The sequence below is a fragment of the Coloeus monedula genome, assembly GCF_965178545.1.
Source record: "Coloeus monedula genome assembly, chromosome: 19".
Lineage (NCBI taxonomy): Eukaryota > Metazoa > Chordata > Aves > Passeriformes > Corvidae > Coloeus > Coloeus monedula.
Window position 1 is genome coordinate 8733847 of NC_138799.1, and position 19790 is coordinate 8753636.

The 19790-nt window shown below is 40.8% G+C and overlaps 1 protein-coding gene across 2 annotated transcripts in view; it reads right to left on the reverse strand.

Annotated features, from left to right (window-relative positions):
* The window catches only part of SMURF2 (SMAD specific E3 ubiquitin protein ligase 2), a 58464-nt gene extending 45784 nt beyond the window's left edge, over window positions 1–12680 (reverse strand). For both annotated transcript variants that reach the window (XR_014226980.1, XM_082294244.1), the window contains exon 1: window positions 12346–12680. Coding sequence is in view for 1 of the 2 variants with exons in the window: in XM_082294244.1 (XP_082150370.1) it covers window positions 12346–12397 (52 nt within the window). In the remaining variant the exon portion in view is untranslated. The remainder of the gene's footprint in view (window positions 1–12345) is intronic.
* Between the last annotated feature and the right edge of the window lie 7110 nt (window positions 12681–19790).

Below are 19790 nucleotides of genomic sequence, written 5' to 3' on the forward strand. Positions count from 1 at the left end.
GTATTACTTCATTGCCTTGCAACAGCTACACAGCCAGTCCAGTCCCATGTAAAGTTGATGTTCTTGCAAGTAAAAAGACCTATATATATATAGTTTCACAAGGTTTTTCATTGTAACATCTGAAATGATGAATCAGATTTCAAGTATTATTCATCTGTACAACTTAATCTAGCCCTGAGGAACCATTAGAGAAAAATATTTGCCAGGAAAAAATAACCCAGAATATATGATTCATTCACTTCTGAAACAATAAAATGGTTCACTATAACAAAAATAACTATATTGTAAATACTTCAGTTAAAATGTTAAAAAAACCCCTAGCCAAACACAATGAAGAAAGCATGCCCTTAGAATAAAAACAAACTAAATGTGCATATGTGCGCAAATAACAAAACACCTTGTTAGAAACAGATAATTGTATGAAATGTAGTTAACACCGTATCTGACGGAAATTGTACTTTATTTTTTAGGGATTTAATAGTCTTAGAACAACAATGACACAACTCAACTCTCAAACTCTTAGCTATTCTTCTATTAAGCTGATAAATAGATACTTACTTCAGCAGAAAGTGATGCGTGTGGTGTACACCTAAAATCAAACAGATCCTGAACATCCTCCTGGGAAGCAGACAAGGCTATCACTGACCTTAATACAGGATAAAAGGGATCAGCTGAACAAAATCATGTGTTTAGTAACTTTATAATTGCCCAAAGCTCAAAAAGGTGTGAAAATGAGCAGCTTTTTGGAAAAGAAGTCCCATAGGAGCAGACTTTGTTTCAGCCTTGTGCCAAACATTGGGTGAAAAGAGAAGCACTGTTATGCATCAACAAATAACTCTGAAAATATGAAAGCAGTCTGAAAACCTCCTTTTTCTTCATAGTTAGACAATATTAAATTTACTTAAAATGAAACCTTGCAGTTTCAAACTTTATCAGTTCATTCATTTTTAGTTTACTAAAAAAAAAATAACCATCCATCCAAATGCACGCGTAACTCACTCTGTCTACACAGACCTCTACAAGAAACTTCAAATTGCATATCTGCCTGTCTCTTGCTGGAGATACGCCTGCCCAGCACAGGTAATTTCTGGTTTGTTTTTTCACTGGTCAAACTCTTTTGCAGGCTCCTTTGTGTGTGTTTCGTACACACAGAGAATGGAGATCAAAGTGTTTCACAACACTGGCAACTCAATGTAAACAGAGCATAGCGTATTATATCAACCCCCTGACACAGGAGGATGCTCTGGTGCAAATCCAGTGGGGACAAACTATAAAATCAGAGGACCCCCCTCTTCTGTAGAGAAATATTCACAAAGAATGCAAGATCCATCACAGTGCAAAAATGATAGCTGCCACAGCTCATAGCTTTCTCTTCCACTTGATATTTAACATATTAACGTTGACTCTAACTAAAAAAGCTTAAATCTTTCATGCAATGAACTCATCAACAGCAGATAACACTTCTCTGAACTCCAAAACCTTTGTGAATATATAGCATGTAAATTAGCCACGGAAACTTAAAAACTACATAATTCAATTATAATTATCAGCAAGTTTTCTGACCCTTTTAAAGCAAGATAATATTAGCATTAATGAAGTGACCAAGATCATCTTAGAATCAAGGGTCTTTTCAAAAAACTTCTCAGGTTTCCTAAAAGCTGAAGAATTTCTTTTGTTCTATGCATAAAGAGTAACCCTGATCTTATCTGCAAGCCTTTTTAGAATTATGTTCTGAATCATGGCCACTTAGAAGCCAGCCCTTAATTCCCTATTTCTTCTATATAGGATCAAAGTGATGAACCTGTGGAGCAAAGGAACAGATGGGAGAAATTTTGGGGTGGGTGTTTTTTCCTGTTTGTTTTTAAACTTCTGGCCTCTTTCCAACTATAACCACTTACATTCTTTGCATGTTACACATCATGAGTTCTTATAAAGCCCCTCTGCTGTAGATGACCCCTTCTTCCCAATAAAACACTCAGATCACCAAAAGAACATCGCATGTGCAGCAACAGCATTCCCTGGTTACAAAGCCAAGTGTTGAAAGGTCTGGAACAGGAGCTCTGGGCTGCCTCTGTGACCCTGTGTCACGTTCAGTGCTGCCACACCAGAGCCCAGGCACCAATAGATCCCCAGTACCTCATCCTGCCAAAATCAATCCCCACCATCCACCATTTGCCCTGGACAGCTCCTTGTTCCAGGTCACTCCCTTCTCCTCCACCCTCATCCAGCTTTTGCACCCTTTGCATTCCAGTTAGTGCCTTCTTCACACCAGGAGCAAGCCGAGTTCAGCATTAAGAGGCAGAGCTCAGCTCCTGGCTGCCCTCTCACTAAACCTGCACCAGCCCTTACCTGGCTGATACAGCCACACCTGCCTATTACCATGTCCCTCCTTGACAGCGCCTCTGCCCCAGAATAAAGGATTCACAAGAACAAAGGATTTCTAGATGATGTGCAATGTATTTTTAATCCTTTTCAAAAGTGGTTGAAGTTTAGCAGAATCTCCCCAAAATAAATTTGATCTGATTCAGCTCCTCAGCATGAAAAATGTCCGTGTTAGCCGGCTCTTAACAGCACTGAGCAGTGTCTTATAATGGGAAGTGCTAACTGGAGTTGGCATTATTAGCTCCAGCTTGGTATTCCAAGTTCAGCCATACTTATAAATTCCACTCATGGCAAGTAAAAGGCCAAGATGTTCAGACAGACAAAGCAATTCCATGTTCAAATGACACAAAGCAGAAGCAAGTGCAGGCCCCAGCGCTCCCACTCCCCACAGTGCTGAAGGGACAAAGGAACAATCCAAGGGTCAGGGTGACCAGGGACAATTTTCCTGTGCATTTACTGCCACTCCATTGCAGTGACATGGGGGTGGGAGCAAAACAAGTGCATCTCCAGGCATGGACCACACTGCAAAGAACTGTTGAAATGCAGAGAGTGAGGTTACTAAATTTCAATAAACTTATGAAAAATATAAAGCTTTTGAATGGGTCCAAAGTCCTGCCCAGTGTAGATGAAGTTACATTATGCTGATACACAGGAAATAACTGACTGACTACAGGATGAACAATTCACCAGAGGAAAGGAACTTTCAGGAAAAATGATAAATATTGTAATGAGGAAATCCGAGGCATGTATTCACAATGCCACATTCACATCTCACAAATGGACAGAAATTTCTTCATGATCCCCTGGTCACAGAAGCGAGTGAGACACAGACAAATATAAATATATTGGATCTTCCCCCAGGCAGAATAACCACTTGCTGTTTGGGAGGGGAACCAAGAACTTTACTGTCTATCCTTATAGATGGGACTACAGAACTTTTAACCTTCCTTTTACCCCCCACCCCCCCTCATAACAGCTACTGAGAGAACACTGTGAACTGTGGGAACTGCTTGAGGAAGGGAGAGAAGACTACACAAATATTTTATGACAAGCCAGGCACGACGCACGTACTACTGAAAATTACTCAAAGTCATTTTTTCCTTAAAGGCCTTCTCTTTTCCTGCTCCAGAAGAAAGCAGAAGCCAACATTTTAAATCATCTTTCGACCCAGTTCTTAAGAAGAAATCCCAAATACGAAGGATGTTCACAAAAGGGCCACAGTGTTACACAACAGCACAACTTCAGGATAAACCTTGCCCCCCTCACATTGGTACAGTCACAAAGATTTAATCCCTTTAACTTTTACACAAAAAGCTGATACCCAACTATTTACTGCAAACTGGAATTATTGCATGGCACCTGGAATTTACAGACAGCATTTGCTTTTGTAAGAAACCAGGGGCACTTCCCCTGTGCAGCAGCATTAATAAGCTTGAACAGAAGACAACAGCAGTTTTTCCCCATTCCAACATCCATCCTTGACGAAGAGTTTATTATAACTGTGTGTGATACATATACATACACATTTGAAGATTCTGTTCACCAACACCCTGTGCTTCACCAAGCATGTGGAATTGCTAGTTAGACATTTAGAAATGCCACATACAAAACCCACTTGAAATTATGAAAGATGGCACAAAAAGTTTTTAGGGCTGTTCACAAGCTTCAAGAACCTTCTGCAAGAACAGTTTAAAACATTTTTGAACTTTCTACTACAACCCTCTAAATCAAAGCCCTAGAAAATTTCTGCTTTATCACGCATTATGCCCTTCTTTAAAGTCTGGTCAATTTATGTGTCCTACACTGTGCACTCAGGCTTAAAGAAGCCAATTTTTAATTTCATACTTGGTACTGCTGAGCAAGTGCACTCCAGAAGATGTGAGGATGAGGTCCTTCACATCTATTTAAATGAAGTATTCAGCAACGGGTATTTTGTGTCCTTTAAAATATATGTATCTGTATTATCACAATGAAGAGAATCAGTAACTTCAGATTTCCACACTGACAGTACAATCATTGAATCATTACAGCCTGGCTCAGTGCTGTATTCAGCAACATGACACGTACATTTCTTTACACTTTAGCCCAAGCACAGGAACCCATATTTGCTTTCTACTTCCACAATAAAGTGACACAAAACCTGAGAAACTCACAGTCCCTTCATGTCCCTGTGCCAGCTGTTGAACAATTGTGCCTCATTCTGTCCTGTTTCACCTCTACAAATGACCCCTTTTGCCTCTGAATGACACCACTTACACCAGCTCCATCCTACAAAGTTTCTTATATCAGACTTGATGCCATCCTTTATAAACTAAGACCGAAGTACTTATTTTGCTGCTAAACAATAAAGAGGACAGCTTAATATTACTACACCTAAGCACAAAGCTGTTACTCATCTATTCCTGCATATGGTCTTCTATACAGGGCTATAAACTATTTTAATAAATCCACTAGGGAAAATAATGGGAAGAACTTCTCTGAAAAGAAACATTTATACATATTATAAATAAATCATTTCAAAAAAAGGTGAATATTTTCTGTTAGTAGTCAAATTGAAGAACTATTTGTCATAAGGATACCTAAATGCTTGGTACAATTAATACCATGAATTTCTAATCCCAGGCAGTTAAGCATGAATGTAATTCTATGAATTCTACTCAGACATGTTTAGTTCCTTTGCATGCTTAAGGATTTTTTTTTTTAACCAGCCATGTCCATAAATACTCTAACCCAGATACATCTTTCCTCCCTCACCAGTAATCAAATTTTAGTACGTTTTACATTTTTCGTACAAAAAATACCTGCATTTACTGGATTGCCTTTTACTAAAATGAAACAGCAAATTACTAAGTACACTCCATCTACTTTCCTCATGTTCTACAATATGCACAAAGCTGGAGCTTTACCATACGTAATTTTAGAAGTGTACAGCCTGGTCTTTATCTGTCTTAGGAAGAAATCTTCAAGTTGACCCAAGTTCAGAAAATGCCTCTAAGTATTACCAACAGAGATTCCACCTCCAATTAAATACAAGCACAACTGCATCTATAATTGAATTTATATATGCATCTATATATAAACTCCAAATCAAATGGTTAAGCATGTTAAAAAGAAGCATCATGACAGATATAATTAGTTATTACTCCATTAGTAATCCTAAAATCTGGGTCAAGGCAGAATGAAAATGCCACCAAGAGCCTGCTGCTCTGTGAACCTGCCTGAAGTAACCACTCATTTACACAACAACCCACCACAAAAGATGAGATGAGAAGAAGAATTGGATTTAAACTTGGATATATTCCTCAGCCCACCCCATCTGACAGCACAGGATGGAGCAGAGGGACACGTCCATCCCAAAAATCAGTGCTGCAGGTTGGAATGCTTTACTATGGCATTGTCACTCCGATGTTTTTGGCAAGATGGCATCACACACGCTGATTTAAGCATGAATGGCACAACCTGGGTACACAGTTTTACTGTGACCTGTAAATTAGGTAGCCTGTACATTCTCTGCATGTTTGAAACAACTCAAATGAATTGGTCACAGAAAGGAAGCATTGAACCTGTTCCACTGACAATTCCACAGCCATGGAGTGACTCTCCCTTTCTCCAAGAAAACAAGCCTTGTAAGTTGGGTTAAATATGCACTGCCCAAGAGTCATTCCACAAAATTACCAACAGGATACAGCCACAGAAACTCACATACTGCTACTTTTTCTTTCACTTTCAGAATTTGGAAAATGTAGTAACACTCATCAAAAGCAATATGTGTTACTCACTTCTGGGGATATCAGCCCTCCAGGTCTGATCTGCCTAAGGAATAGCAAAAAAAAAGTATATTGAAGTGGAAAAAAAGCAATTCCCAAGAGTCTGCAGGATGCTAAAATACAGCTGAATGGTGCAACACAAATATAGCATACAAGAGAGAACCAAAATCACCCCAATTGCATAGTCTCAGAAGGCCCAAAACAGAACCATCTTCTCTGTGGATTTAAACTCAAAAGAAACAATGTTCATGGGCAGAAAGTCAAAAGATAGTGAATCTAAATCCCAGCTTTACTTGGTTTATCCTTTTTATGATCTTGAGCATGTCTATTCTCCATCCTGTATCAGTCTCCCTCTTAAACTCAGATGATAATGCTTAGCCAGTTTTGTCCTGAGCTTTGTTATCAACAGATGAAGATTTCTTTAAAGTTACGAGCAATCTTATCTATGCTTTCATTGGAAGCATTTAAAGATTAAGTAGCAAGAAAAAGTCAACAATTTGCTTCCTTCAATATATTATTGACAAATGTCCCTCAAGATTCTGTTCCTCTTCCCCAAGCAGGAATGTGCTTTGCTAACAGCAGACACACACAGCAGCTCCTTTTACACACACTGTCTGACATCACTGAGGTAAATCTTTCCCACCTCTCAGGAGTCACTGGAATGATCTCAGCCCTGCACATGTGATGAGCATTTACATTTTATATATCAAAGCAAGCACATAATAGCCTGTGCACTAATGTACTCGTGACACTGAGCCAAGTAAGAAGCCAGCTCACATCATTGTTGTGAGGAGAGCAGGGAAGACACCCAAAGAAATCATCCACCCTTTTAAACACTGCAAGAAAGGTCTGGCCCAGTGGTGTGATGTCATTCTAAGTAAGATGGCAAAGCAAGGAAACACTTCAAAGGCCATGAGATAAACCAGAACGAAACATTAAAAGCTGTCTTCTTTCAGGGATCTACCCATTCACCTAATGGACACAAAGACAAAATGTTTTCATCTGAGGCCTGATCAGATTTTTCAGTGTGATTAACAATGAAAACAGAATAAAATTAATTTGTCACCACTAGATGAGTTTCTCAGCTTTGTTCAGCTACGCAGACAGATGTTACAGGACAGTTACAGTAGACGTTACAGTGTAAACTCTTTAAACTTAACTGAAAAGTACAATTCTAAACATTACTCGCTATTTTTCCACCCCCAGGATTTCTTTTTTTTTTTCTCCTGCAATAGCTTTAATTTTTTTAAACATTACCACTAGGACTGCCTGCAGATTTCCCATGTCTCCCACATACGCCCCATATGTTACCTACACATGTAAATCCTCTACTAGCTTCTATGTGTTGCTCTCCTGATTGTACAGCCTAAGGTGAATAGTGAGGTTTTTTTGAACTGAATTTCAACCTTTTAATTGAAGCCCCCGTATAATGGTTTTCCTACTACAATTTCCTCCCCCAAATCCTTTCTGATCTTTGTTCGGCTTGCCATGATACCTTATTATGTACCCTTGAACACAGATACCTAATTTTATACCCAGATGAATAAAACTTGGTCATACAAGCTGAACTCACAGGAACAAACAGCTGAAACTGTTCCATACAGCTGCCCAGTTGTTTATTACAATTCTTTGGCATCTGTATGATCCACAGGTGATTTATATGTATATAAATATCTATAACTATATACCGTGTATAGAAGAAAGCATGTATTTACACACACACTTCATACTTTGATGAAAATATTGAGGGCTAAGCAGCCATCAGTCCCTGTGTATCTGATTAGACACATCTACTGACTTTGTTATGACTACACCAGTTTAATCACATGGCTTACAAAAACTGGTACTTAAGTCAAATATACCTTATATGAAGGAACCCCATTATTTTATTGTTGACCAAAGCCTATCTAAGTACAGGCTGCTGGTAAGAGAGGCAGTCCTGCCCCTGCCCTCTTTTCAGCTTCTTCTCTGCATCCCTCTTCTTCAATACAAAAAACCATTTTTCTCCTGGTAGGATTAGCTTTCAGCTCATCCCATAGCTACACAGTTGCTGGCGTCAACACAAGGGAGGGCCCAGAAAGTGAAGCCAGGGACTACAAAGAGAAAAAAGAAACAGCACTCAGATTTTAGACTGACCTAAAATGGCACTACAGTTTCAGTCAACTATAAAACCACTGCCTTGCTACATAAAAATATGGGGAACTACTGTATCAATTGATCAATCAGATACTCCCACAGTGAGGCTCTGATATCCATAAACTTCAGCCCTGCTTCCACCACCACTGATGGAAAATTTAGGATTCAAGTAAACCACTGTCTTCAACTATATTAATTTAACACTTAGATTTATCCACTACAAAAAACAAGTTTGAAGATTCCACATTATTTTACAAAGCTCAGGAATATTCTAGCTTTTTCTAAATATTAAGTATGTTTCTCAAGAAATATTATTAGCATCACAACCAGAGTTTCTATGATCTGATAAAACAGTAGCACTTTCTTTCTTCAATACTGCAAATTTACAGTGCAGTCCCACATTTGTACTGTGAGGTCTGGATAGACAGTAAAGCAGCAAGAGAGAACAGAAAGAGGGGACAGCACGTGAGATGCTGATCCATTTTCCGCAACACAACACCCAGTGCTTTTATATCCCTAATCAGCAAACCCTGCAGGAAAGCTGGAAGCAGTAAGAAGGAGGAAAAACAAATCCAACAATTCTTCAGGCCTACATCTGATTCTGCACCAGCAAAACTCTTCCAGCTCATTCCAGTTTTATCCGTGGGATATTTATTATCACTTTTTCCAGCCCAGTGTAACTGTGCTTTGTGGCTATGGAAGTATCTTTACTTGTTAACAATTCTGGGACAAACATTACCTGCAACACATGAACTAAAGAAACTTCTGCACTGAACTCAATATATTCTAATGCTCACTGAGTTTTGCAGACTTCAAATTGATTTTAGAAAGTATCTCCTTGATAAAAACAGCCTTATGGGCTTCAGAGAGCTATCATTGATCTCCTAAGTGCAAGCAATCCAATGTAGCTATTGTAACACTGGACAATGCACATATTAGGACATAAAATGGTCGTTCCTCAGTTTTCTGAAGAAGGAAAGATAAACACAATTCAACACAGGGCTGGAAGAACTCATAGCACATTCTGTCTGACAGTGTAGTGTATTTACAAATCCACAAATTCAACACAACACTGAGAAAAATCACACTAGGAATGGAAGGGGGTGACTGCACTTGCAGCTTTTGTAGAACTCAGATGTACTCAGGATAGGACTAGATCAAATGGTGGTAAATATGTGAGAGTTGAAGAAATTTTCCTTACACATCCTTGGACATTGTTATTACAAGCTGTTAAGATAAATTTTGCAGAAGACTAGTGCAATTCTAGACTTTAGCTAATTTAAATTACACTGCCTATACCTTAATCAGAAACAAGGATTTACACCTCCTGCTAGAAGTATCATCAGGAGCCATAATACTCAAATTTTAACAATTATCCAGAGATTTTCCAGCCCAAGATTATGTGAACTGTATCAACATATGTATCACGAAAGAGTCAGGTGATACTTGCAACAAACAGCTATACCTTGGAGCAAAAGAATAACCTTTTATAAGAAATGTATTACACAGATGCACTGTAAACTAAATAAAAACTTACTAGAAGTATGCCACCGCTGTGGTTTGTCTCTGTTATGGAACCTAGACCTAAATAAACTGTTAAACACTTACTGTAAAGGTATGCCAAACATTTCTCAGAACTTTCTTAAGGTCCCAACAAGGAGTCAACCTTTTTTGCAAAATGAGGCCTAGGTTAAATATTTTATTTGGCTCCTCAAGATGGACCGAGTAGTTGGGCACTAGCTCCAGATCAGTTCTTGGACTCACATCAAACATTACCCTGTCATTTATCCAGTCAGTCAAAACAATGTTTTCCATCTAAACCTTTAATGTTTATGTCCTGAAAAACTGCTAATTGAATCCAGTTCTTGAAATCCATTTTTAGTCTATACCATCTAATTTAGAGATAATGAACAGAAAAGATAAGCACTGAACAATGACTGCACAATTAATCCTATAAACATTCAAGCCAAAACAGAAGACTGCTAGTTTCATAGAGCCAAAGAAAATTAAGATTAAATAACATTTGTCAATTTGAGAATAAACTTTTAAAAACACTGCATATACAGATTCTTCTAATTCCAAACAGTTTTAGAACTCAAGAGTCCTTAAACTGCTTTTCCAATCAAAAAGGGTAATCAAAACCACACAGAACACTTAAAACTATTCCTAGGCAAGAACTGACAACATGTCAGCTGAATTAATAAAACTCAATGTTTTCCTTAAACATGTAAAGCTTGCTTACAACAAATGACATTATGTGAAACAACTCACAACTAGCTAAAGCAGAAAATACCTCAAGCTGTTTAAGCGGAGAAACAGGCCAATGTTTCCTATAAGCTTCCAATAACAGAACTGTTACTCAGTGACTGCAAGAGCTGCTAACCCTGGAACAGTCCTAAAAAAAGACAATTTTGCCTTCATCCCATGCTCTGTACATTCCCCTCCCTAAAATACAAGATGACAAAATACCCAAAAACATTCCTTAGGGTTGTACCTGGCTGACCACAGTGTGTAAAACAACAGCCTGGTTCTGGTCACAATCACACTCCCCTCGACACACCAATATTGTCACAGGCACAGTTCCATTACATCCTTAATCCTCAATAAAAATAAAATATGAAACAAATCTGAACACAAAACACAGAGGTGAGAAAGTCAACTCCCTAGACAGTATTTTCCGTGCTTTTAAATAAGACTACAGACCATTTTTAATGTTTCAAAGATAAGCAAGTCTGAGCACTCATTGCTCAGGGAAAGAAAGGTTTAAAGCACTGCATGAACACAGCAATAACCTGAGGAGAAAGCTACAAAACACTGTAAAAACAAGGCGGCACTGTTCCATGCAACAGTCATGCTATGCTCATTTTAAGAGTTTTATTTCCAAGTGTAATATAGAGACAGTCACAAATCTCCATGAAAACTAAATTACAAATCTAGTCAGAGTATTTCCAAAGTAAAACATAAGCAGATACATTTTACTTTTCCTGTAAAAATAACATACTTAGATAAATCAGTATAAAAATACCTCTCTTTATTAGCCATTAAACTGGAGATATTTCTCGTATACCTAAAGTAAATATAACAACTCATTTAACATTTTTAAAAACATTTCTTTTGCAAGCTGGTTAGATACACTATATGTAGAGATGAGTATTTACAGTGTAAAGCTATTCTTTTCTAATCGCTTACCTTCCTGTACCGATGCTTCAGGACACACAGTATCATTTATGTGCTGGAGGACATAATACTTTGAAGAAAAGAGTTAGTTCCAAGTGTCCTGTATTTTTTTAAAGAAAGCTCTAGCAGAACTTCCAATATTTTTTCCTGTAAACCTATTTACCTGAGATTTTATAGGAAAAGAGCATCGTTTAAAGTATTTAAGACCAGACTGTTTTCCTTCCCAGCATGCAGGTGAACCGTTTTTATGGTATTTTAAAATATCAGAGGTCAAGTGGTCTTCTGGAGGAGGGCAGAACAAGGCACATCACCCAAGAACTGTGAACAACCATAGAATCATCGAATATGCTGAGTTGTAAGGGACCCACCAGGATCATCGAGTCCAGCTCCTGGCCCTGCACAGGACACCCCGAAATCTCTCCCTGTCCCTAAGAGTGTTGTCCAAAGACTCCCTGAGCTCTGGCAGCCTTGGGGCTGTGACCACTGCCCTGGGGAGCCTCTCCAGTGCCAACAGTCTTAGTTGAACAAATCGCTTTAAAACCCCAACAAAAAAAAACCAACAATAAACAAAGAGATCAAAACAAAAAATGGAACAGCTTCTTTCGAGTTTACACCGAGAAAATGAAGGGCAAATAAACAGCAAAGTTGGGGTGCGGTGGCTAAAGTTCGCCCAGGCGGCTGCGGGGCCCGGGCCGGCCGGGCGGCGGAGCCCGGACATGCCGAGCCTGGAACCGAGGGGAACCAAGGGGAGGGAAACCTCGCCCTCCCCTTCCCTGCGAGGCCTAAGGTGCCGCTCCGGCCCCAGGTTCAACCTCAACTACACCCGGAGGAGCCGCTCCCGCCCCCCGCCCGGGCTGGCCCCGCGCCCCCGGCCCAGCCTCACCTGTCAGCCGCAGCTTGACGGGCCCGTTCCGCCGTGCCCCCGGGTTGGACATGGCCCAGGCCGGGGCTCCCCCGCCGCTGCTCCGCCAAGGGCTCGGGGGAGGCGCGAATGGAGCCGGGCCGGGCACTCAGGGCAGCGGTGGCCGCCGGAGGAGAAGGAGGAGAGGCCCGGATGTGCCCAGCGTCGCCATGAGCGGGGCCGGGGCCGCGGAGGAGGAGCGGAGCCTTCCCCGCTTCCCTCCGCTTCCCTCCGCTTCCCCGCCCCCGGGCCCGAGCACAACAAAGCGGGGACGGAGCCGCACAGATCGATGGACTTACGGCGGGCTCAGCTCGACTCCTCTCTCTCCGTCCCTCCCTCCCTCCTGCCCCAGGGAGGCCCTGCCCGCCCCCCGCGCCCCGCCTCGGGTCGGCCCGGGAGGCTTTGGGGGGGGGGGGGCGGCGTCAGGTGGCGGCGGCGGCGGCTGGGGTGCTCCTGCATGGGGAGGATGGGGGGAATGGCCGCGTCCTGGGAGAGCTGGGATCGCGAAGAATGTGGGTGAATGGCCAAGGTGGAGAGGAGAGGATAACAGAGAAATTGTGTGGGGAGCTGGGACAGGAAAATCAAGGGTGCAAATGGGAAAAGACATGGTAGGAGAATTCGGAGGCAGGCTGACATGCAGACCCACGCAGGAGTGATGCTGATCCAGGGCAGTATTCCCCATGGACAGGGTGTGACAGACCAGCCCTGGAAACTGTTAAACTTTGGACCAATTTAGTTCTTATCTGCACTGTGTAGAAATCAGCAGCTGGGTTCTGTGAACGGCCATTCTCAGAATAATAATAATAATAATAATAATAATAATAATAATAATAATAATATGCCTTGCATCCATGCCATGTGGCCAAATTTAACTCCCACCCTGCAGGAAAGGGGACTCTTTCCAGAGTTTTCCCAGCTCTGCAACACACTTCCCATGAGGGGAGCTCCATCGAAGTCACGGACAGCTTCCTGAAGGGCCAGAGGGGCGTCAAGGGTGGGAAAAGATACAAAGGTTGCCAGAGTCAAGGTTACCTTAGAAGTCTGAACTAATACATCACACACCTACTCTTACTAACAACCTTACTAATACTCTGCTCGTTTGGTCATGTCACTGCTCTGGCTTCTTCCTGCTGAGGTTACCTGTGAAGTATTATCATGTGGGTAGTCAGAGATGAGAATCCAGCTATGGATCAGAACCTCAGCACGGGATGAGAAGACGACCTGTGCTTCACAGAGTTCATCATGTGGCTTTTACACAGCCCAGGAGGTTCTCTCTCTGCAGTTGCACAAAGCTGAGCTGTAACCATGTCTGGAGTGGTCCCATCCTGACAGAGCTCAGAGCTTGGGCCCTGTTAATTCAAACCTGGGGCATGGAACTGATTTTTTTTCCGCTGAAGGCCTTGGAAGTGCAATGTGGTTCTCAAAACTTTCCTTCCATAAAATGTGACCTCTCCCACACTGTATGTGGGGACTTACTTCTCTTTCCTCCTGAAGTGTCTTTAAGTGCCAGGTTCTTCCAGGTGGAGATTTCCAGTGCTTCCTGCAGTGCTTCACTGCTGTTCCAATGTCTCTTCAACAGGGAGCAGAGGAGTCCTGGGATCAGGACCTGGGATCCATTCCTTGGCCAGGGCTGTGCCTGTTCCCTATGCCATCAGCTGTTTAACACAAAAATAGCAAATGTTAAACACCAACCTCCGTCACAGCAGGCAGAGCACAAGAGAAAGCATTGATTCAATGCTTTGCCACTAGTTCAAAAGAAATTTTGAAACAATTAAAATCTAAACTGCATTTACTGCAAAACATGGGCACAATGTATCTACAGATTTTATGGCTTTTTATTGCACTGAAAGAGTAAAAAAGTTACTTTGTAATGGTTATGTAAATTTGCACACACCTCAAAGACATTCCAGGTATCCTAATTCCTGCATTAAAAAAAAAAAAAAAAGAAAAATCAGCATTTGTAATTGAAGGTCATGCTATTAAAGTTCCAATCTGTTACAAATTCACATAGCCAGGTCATTATCCTTTTCTCAAACCAAGTATATAAAGCAAATGGCTGATGATTTGCAAATATTGCAACATTACCTGGCCACTGCTAAACTGAACAGAAAAACAAAAATATAAAACTACTTTTCACATACTTATTTCTAGATTTTTCCTAACACGATAATTACTCATTTCTGGGGTCTTGCAGTGCGCTTTGGATGCAACATTCAATAATTCTGATATAATTTGACAAAAGTATTTAATGTTATATTAAACAGAGAATTCTTTCTACATGATCTTTTTCTAATGGATAACTAGTGTGTCAGACATTAATTGAAATGCCAATATTTTTAAAAAACCCATTGGGATTAAATACAGTATTTCATTGTTCAGTAGTTATATGAACATTTTAATTCTTTCATTAAAAGTGGTTTTTAAAGGTCATGAAGCGTACTTGGTTTCAAACCGCTTTTCAGAAAGCAACTTGCTGAACTATAAATTTTTCTAAGATTTTTGGACACGCTGCTAACCTTTCAGTGAAAATACTGTGATATATTGCAAGTGTTAGAGCATTAACTGCCAGTGTGTGTATTTGGGTGACCATATAAAGTGTAGTCTGCCGGATGGCTGCTACTGCTGTGCATTTTTCTTTAATATGTGCCATATTTTATTTTATTTATTTTAAACAACCAACATGACTTGAGGGTTTTTACAAATACATCCAAAACACATCAGTGACTCCTATGGAGTAGGTGTCTATTTAACAGGGTGGGAGAAGAGGGGCTCCAGCTCCCATCAGTCTGGTAGGCAGAGCTGTGTCCCAGCTAGGTCAGGCCCAAGTCCTCTCGTGACTAATGTGAGGAGAACAAGCTGGGCCAGGCTGTTCTTGGACACACAGAGGCACCAGAATGCCAGCTGCTCTCCTTCCCTTCTCTCTTTGTGTCAATGGGTGTGCCTTGGGTGTTCCACAGGTGTTTGTGTCCCATCCTATCTCCTACCTCTGTTGGGAAATGAGGATTTTCACTCCCTGTTCCCCTCCACCAAGTAGAACTGCCAGGCAGGATTTAAGCTGAGCAGCTCCATGAGGGACCAGTGCAAGATCTGCAGTGAGCAGATGAAGGGAAGCCTGGCAGAGCACCAGGAGCTGCAGCAGTGTAGGAGACCAAAGATGCTGACAGTCCCTGATGGTTGAAAGTGCTACTTTCCCAACCAAGGAGTCCCACTGGAATGTTACGATCTGGAGGTTCTTGAGCCAGCATTGTCCCCCAAGTTCTCAAAATATTCTCAGATTAACAGAACCAATGTCTCGCTGATCCTGCTTTCAGTTTCAGAAGCCAAGAGTTTGCAGTTAATTGTGTCTTTATGCAGTTCCGTTTCATGAGGCTTCATTCTGTGCAGGGCTGATCCTGTGAGAGGGACGAGCAAATATGATCAGTGCTGCTAACAAGAGCCCCGTGTTCCACTGCAGGCTGATATCACTGAACAACACATCCTTTCAAGATGAGATAGCTCACTGGGATCTGGAGGGACGGGAGTGCCTTGCATCACCCTGCAGATCATTTTGGATGATAGCCTTGCTGCTGGACTTGGGAATTCCATCCAGCCTTCTTCAGCCAGAGCTTCACAGCTGAGCCATCCTCTAAAGGACTGGAGGAAATGTACAGAGAAAGGGCAAGGTCAAGTAACTTTAGGACACCAACAGGGCTGTTGAAGAATCCATAAGGAGAAAATAATATAAAGTTGGTATCATTATGCTATAATAGTGATATTGGTATGAGTGAAACTTTTGAAGAAGTATTTAGAAATACTACAATTTCTTCCGTTCCACAGCTGCACAAAAAAGGGCTTTGATTTCTTGAATTTACCAAGAGGAAGAAAGAAAAGGTTTTGCTTTCACAGATGGTTCTCAAAGGATTTAGAGGTTTTGGACACTGGGAAATGTGTAGAAACATCTTTAACCAAGTAGTGTTCATTTTCAGAAGAGGATGGTTGTAGTTCTTTTGTAATTTTTTAGAGGTGAGGTCCTCCCCATCTTTAGAAATGGAAGAATATACTGGAAACTCATTCCTCGGCATGTGGAATGTGTTCAAAACAAATCAACATTTAAGAATTACATTCCATTTCTTTCTGTATATAGGTTTAATCACAGTACATTCCTTCAGCAGTAATGAGAGCTGGCTGGTATTATATCACATTATCCCCCAGCTTCTGTAGTGATATCAAGAAAGCAAGAGAGCTGCCCCTATTATTAAGTTTTTGTGAGTAAATTAAAAGGTTAAACTTATTTTCCTGAGACAATTTTAAAAAATAAATATAGTTAAAATTATCCGGACTGTGTTTATTTTTACTAGACATCATTTACTAAATTTCCCAGAGCCTGACATGGTTGAATTATAGACACCACCCCAAGAGATCATGGAGTTAAGGATGAGTTGATCACTAGAGAATTACACCTCCATTTCCTCTTTCTTTATGATGTATTTCCACTGTATGTGCAACTGATAATGCTAAATGCCTATTTTGCTACCTAATGGTGTAGTTCTGAGAAATAAAGTATTATAGCAGATTACACCTAGACAACCCCAAAATTTTTTAAATTTATCAGGTTCAATTTTATCTAGAAAAAGATACATTTGAAATATTTATGAAAGTCTGTTCCCTTTCTTATCACATCTGTAATTTTTTTCTTTTTTTGGTAAAACTTTGTTAATGTGGCCAAAAAAAAATAGAAAAATGAAATTGTGAAGAATGATGACTGTTTCTACCAGCAGATTTGTCTGCCTCTGTGTTAATTTGCCTGATAACTCATTCCCTTTCAAAGCATTCATCAACACCTTTGCTTGCAAAGGGCACTGCTCTCCTGGTCTCCCTCTTTGGCACAGGTTTTTCTTTAAACCTTCCCTAAGCCAATCATAACTTCTTACTGTAGCTAAAGTACTTCCTGAATTCATTTCATTTCCATCACATTTTTTGTCCTGTTTCTTAATGGAATTCTGTCCTCCATAAGGCTTTCTGTTACCTTCCCTGCTGCTCTTCTGTACAAAAGCAGCAAACCTTACTGCAGTTATGTATAAAATGCTTCTGCATTTCAGGAATGAGGATGAGGAACAGAAAATTTCACTTTGTACAAGATCCCTTTTTTCCCTTTGCAGATTGTGAAAATTGTCAGACTGAAGGATTGTTTGTATTACTGATGAATAGAACAAACTACATTAAAGCATTGAGATGCACATGCTTAAATATCTGATTTTACTCTGTCACTGTTGCTGCTCAGAGACAAAGAGAGTTAACCTAGCAGTGGAGGACAAATCTATCAGAGTTCTGGGATGAAGAAACATGTCTAGACAGGGGCTCTGGTTCTCACTAAGGCTCCCTCTGGCATGCAGAGACAATGTTTATGCAAGAGGTCAAGATTCAATCTATTTCTCAAGCTGGAGCTGGAGATGAAGCTTTCCAGGAGAAGAAACTAGGAAGGAAATCTCCACCCATGCGCTGGCTACTGCAAAAGGGGACAGCAGCTTGGAGCAGAGATACTGTGGCCCTCTGAGACAGGATGTGTCTTGGGGAAATGATGTGTCTCTGAAATGACTGCAGCTGTGGCTATGAAAAAAATGCACGAGCTTCCATATCACAGGATTTTCCAGTGGTTAGTCACTAAGACAATTTTAAGTCCATCCATCCAGAACAGATTAGTAACTGATGCACAGATATTCCATGCAGTTCTTTAGCCATATTATTTCCTCATCCTGTCCTGCAGGACAGCACTATCCTAATACTTTAGCAGAAGAAGAAAAGGGAGATTTTAGAGACAGGCACTGAACATGGAATAAATAGATGTGTCACAATTTATTATTAGACAGAGGCTGAAGACCACTTTTTGAGAGGGGTAAATCTGTCGTGAGAAACCATGTCCTGGTGCCTGGGCTGAAGGCTGGAGGTGACACCAATGTGCCAGCCCAGCCCCTTGTCTAGCTCATGTCATAACTGTTCTCTGCTGCAGGATGTGTCTCATAGCCCAGAACCCAGTGGCAGGTGGTGCACAGCATTTTAACAGCCCAGCACACAGGGCAGAATCAAGCTTCAGTTTTTGAGCACAGTGATGTATCTTAGGCTTAAAATACATTCCCTGACTTGTCTTACATCCAAGATTGATGAAACTGCTGCTGACTTGAAGTACAAAATCAGCCTCCAAAAGGTCTCTGTCTGAAAAATATTTCCTTTATTCTTCCATTATTTCCACTTATTTATCTATAGAACACTATCAATAATATGATTTCTCTACCTGACTCTTGGATGACTGGCTTTGTCAAGTGCTTTGAACGCTACATGCTAAATACTCCAACTGAAATTACTGAGGTTTCCTAAAGAACCACATGTTCCCTTGTGCAACTGCTGAGTGCAACTTTCTCGTGTTGTGAATGAAGCAACTGTAGAATCTCATCTTTAGATTTCCTTGGCTGATATAAAATATTCTCCTAGAAGACCTTAGAAAAGAAGAAGGTTGGAAACATTTGCCTCTTTGTGACGTATCAAGAACTTAGTTTACTACTGTGCTACAACATCTGCCTGCAGATAGTGTCTGATTCAACTTGACAGGGTGTGTATTGTCCCAGCAGAACAGAGCTCAGACAAATGAAGTGTTTTGGGGAAGAATCTCAGCCCAAATAAGTATTTAAAGAGTTGATATACAACACTGTTTTAACCAAGCCACATTATTTAGCCACTAAAGGAATATCAAACCTTCTCCAATCTTCTTATTCACTGTGACCCAGCATCAATTTGAAATAATGATTTTGTCATCTGCAAAAGGTGAGCTGTAAAATCTCCTATATTGCAAATCTCTGGGTTTTAAGTACAGTGGTGATGCTGAGAGCAGGGTGCCACTGCCAAGGATGCCAGAAGCTGACTCAGTCCTGCTGCTATAAACTCAAGCCTTAGCCACTGTTGATCAGCAGCGATACACTGGCAGGTGTTTGCCTTGTTAAATCAGTCCTTGGTCTGCCCAGTTAACACCCAGCTTGTACCACAACCTCTGCTTAATGATTTGGAAGAAATAACAAATGTTCTATGATGCACCTTCCATCCATGCAGCCATGGCAAGCAGAGAAGCTTTCCTGACTCTCCAAAAGCCCTGCAACATTGTCTGATAAGCCTTAATACTTTGGCATAATTAGCCTCTTCTCACTGGCCATCATGACTTATCCAAATATCCAGAGATTAATGTTCCAAGCTTTACAGAATTCCATGTGTCAGGGGTTATGATGAGGTTTAAGAGGAGCAATTTATCCCATTCTAACCTGTTGCAGGGATGGCTGTTAGAGACAAATGCAGCTACAGATGCAAGAGGCCGGCAGCAGACTCCTCTTGTGTTGGCAGAGAGGGCATCTTGGGGCAGTGTAAGCCACTTAAAACAGCCCCCACCTCGTAGTTCTGATTTCCTC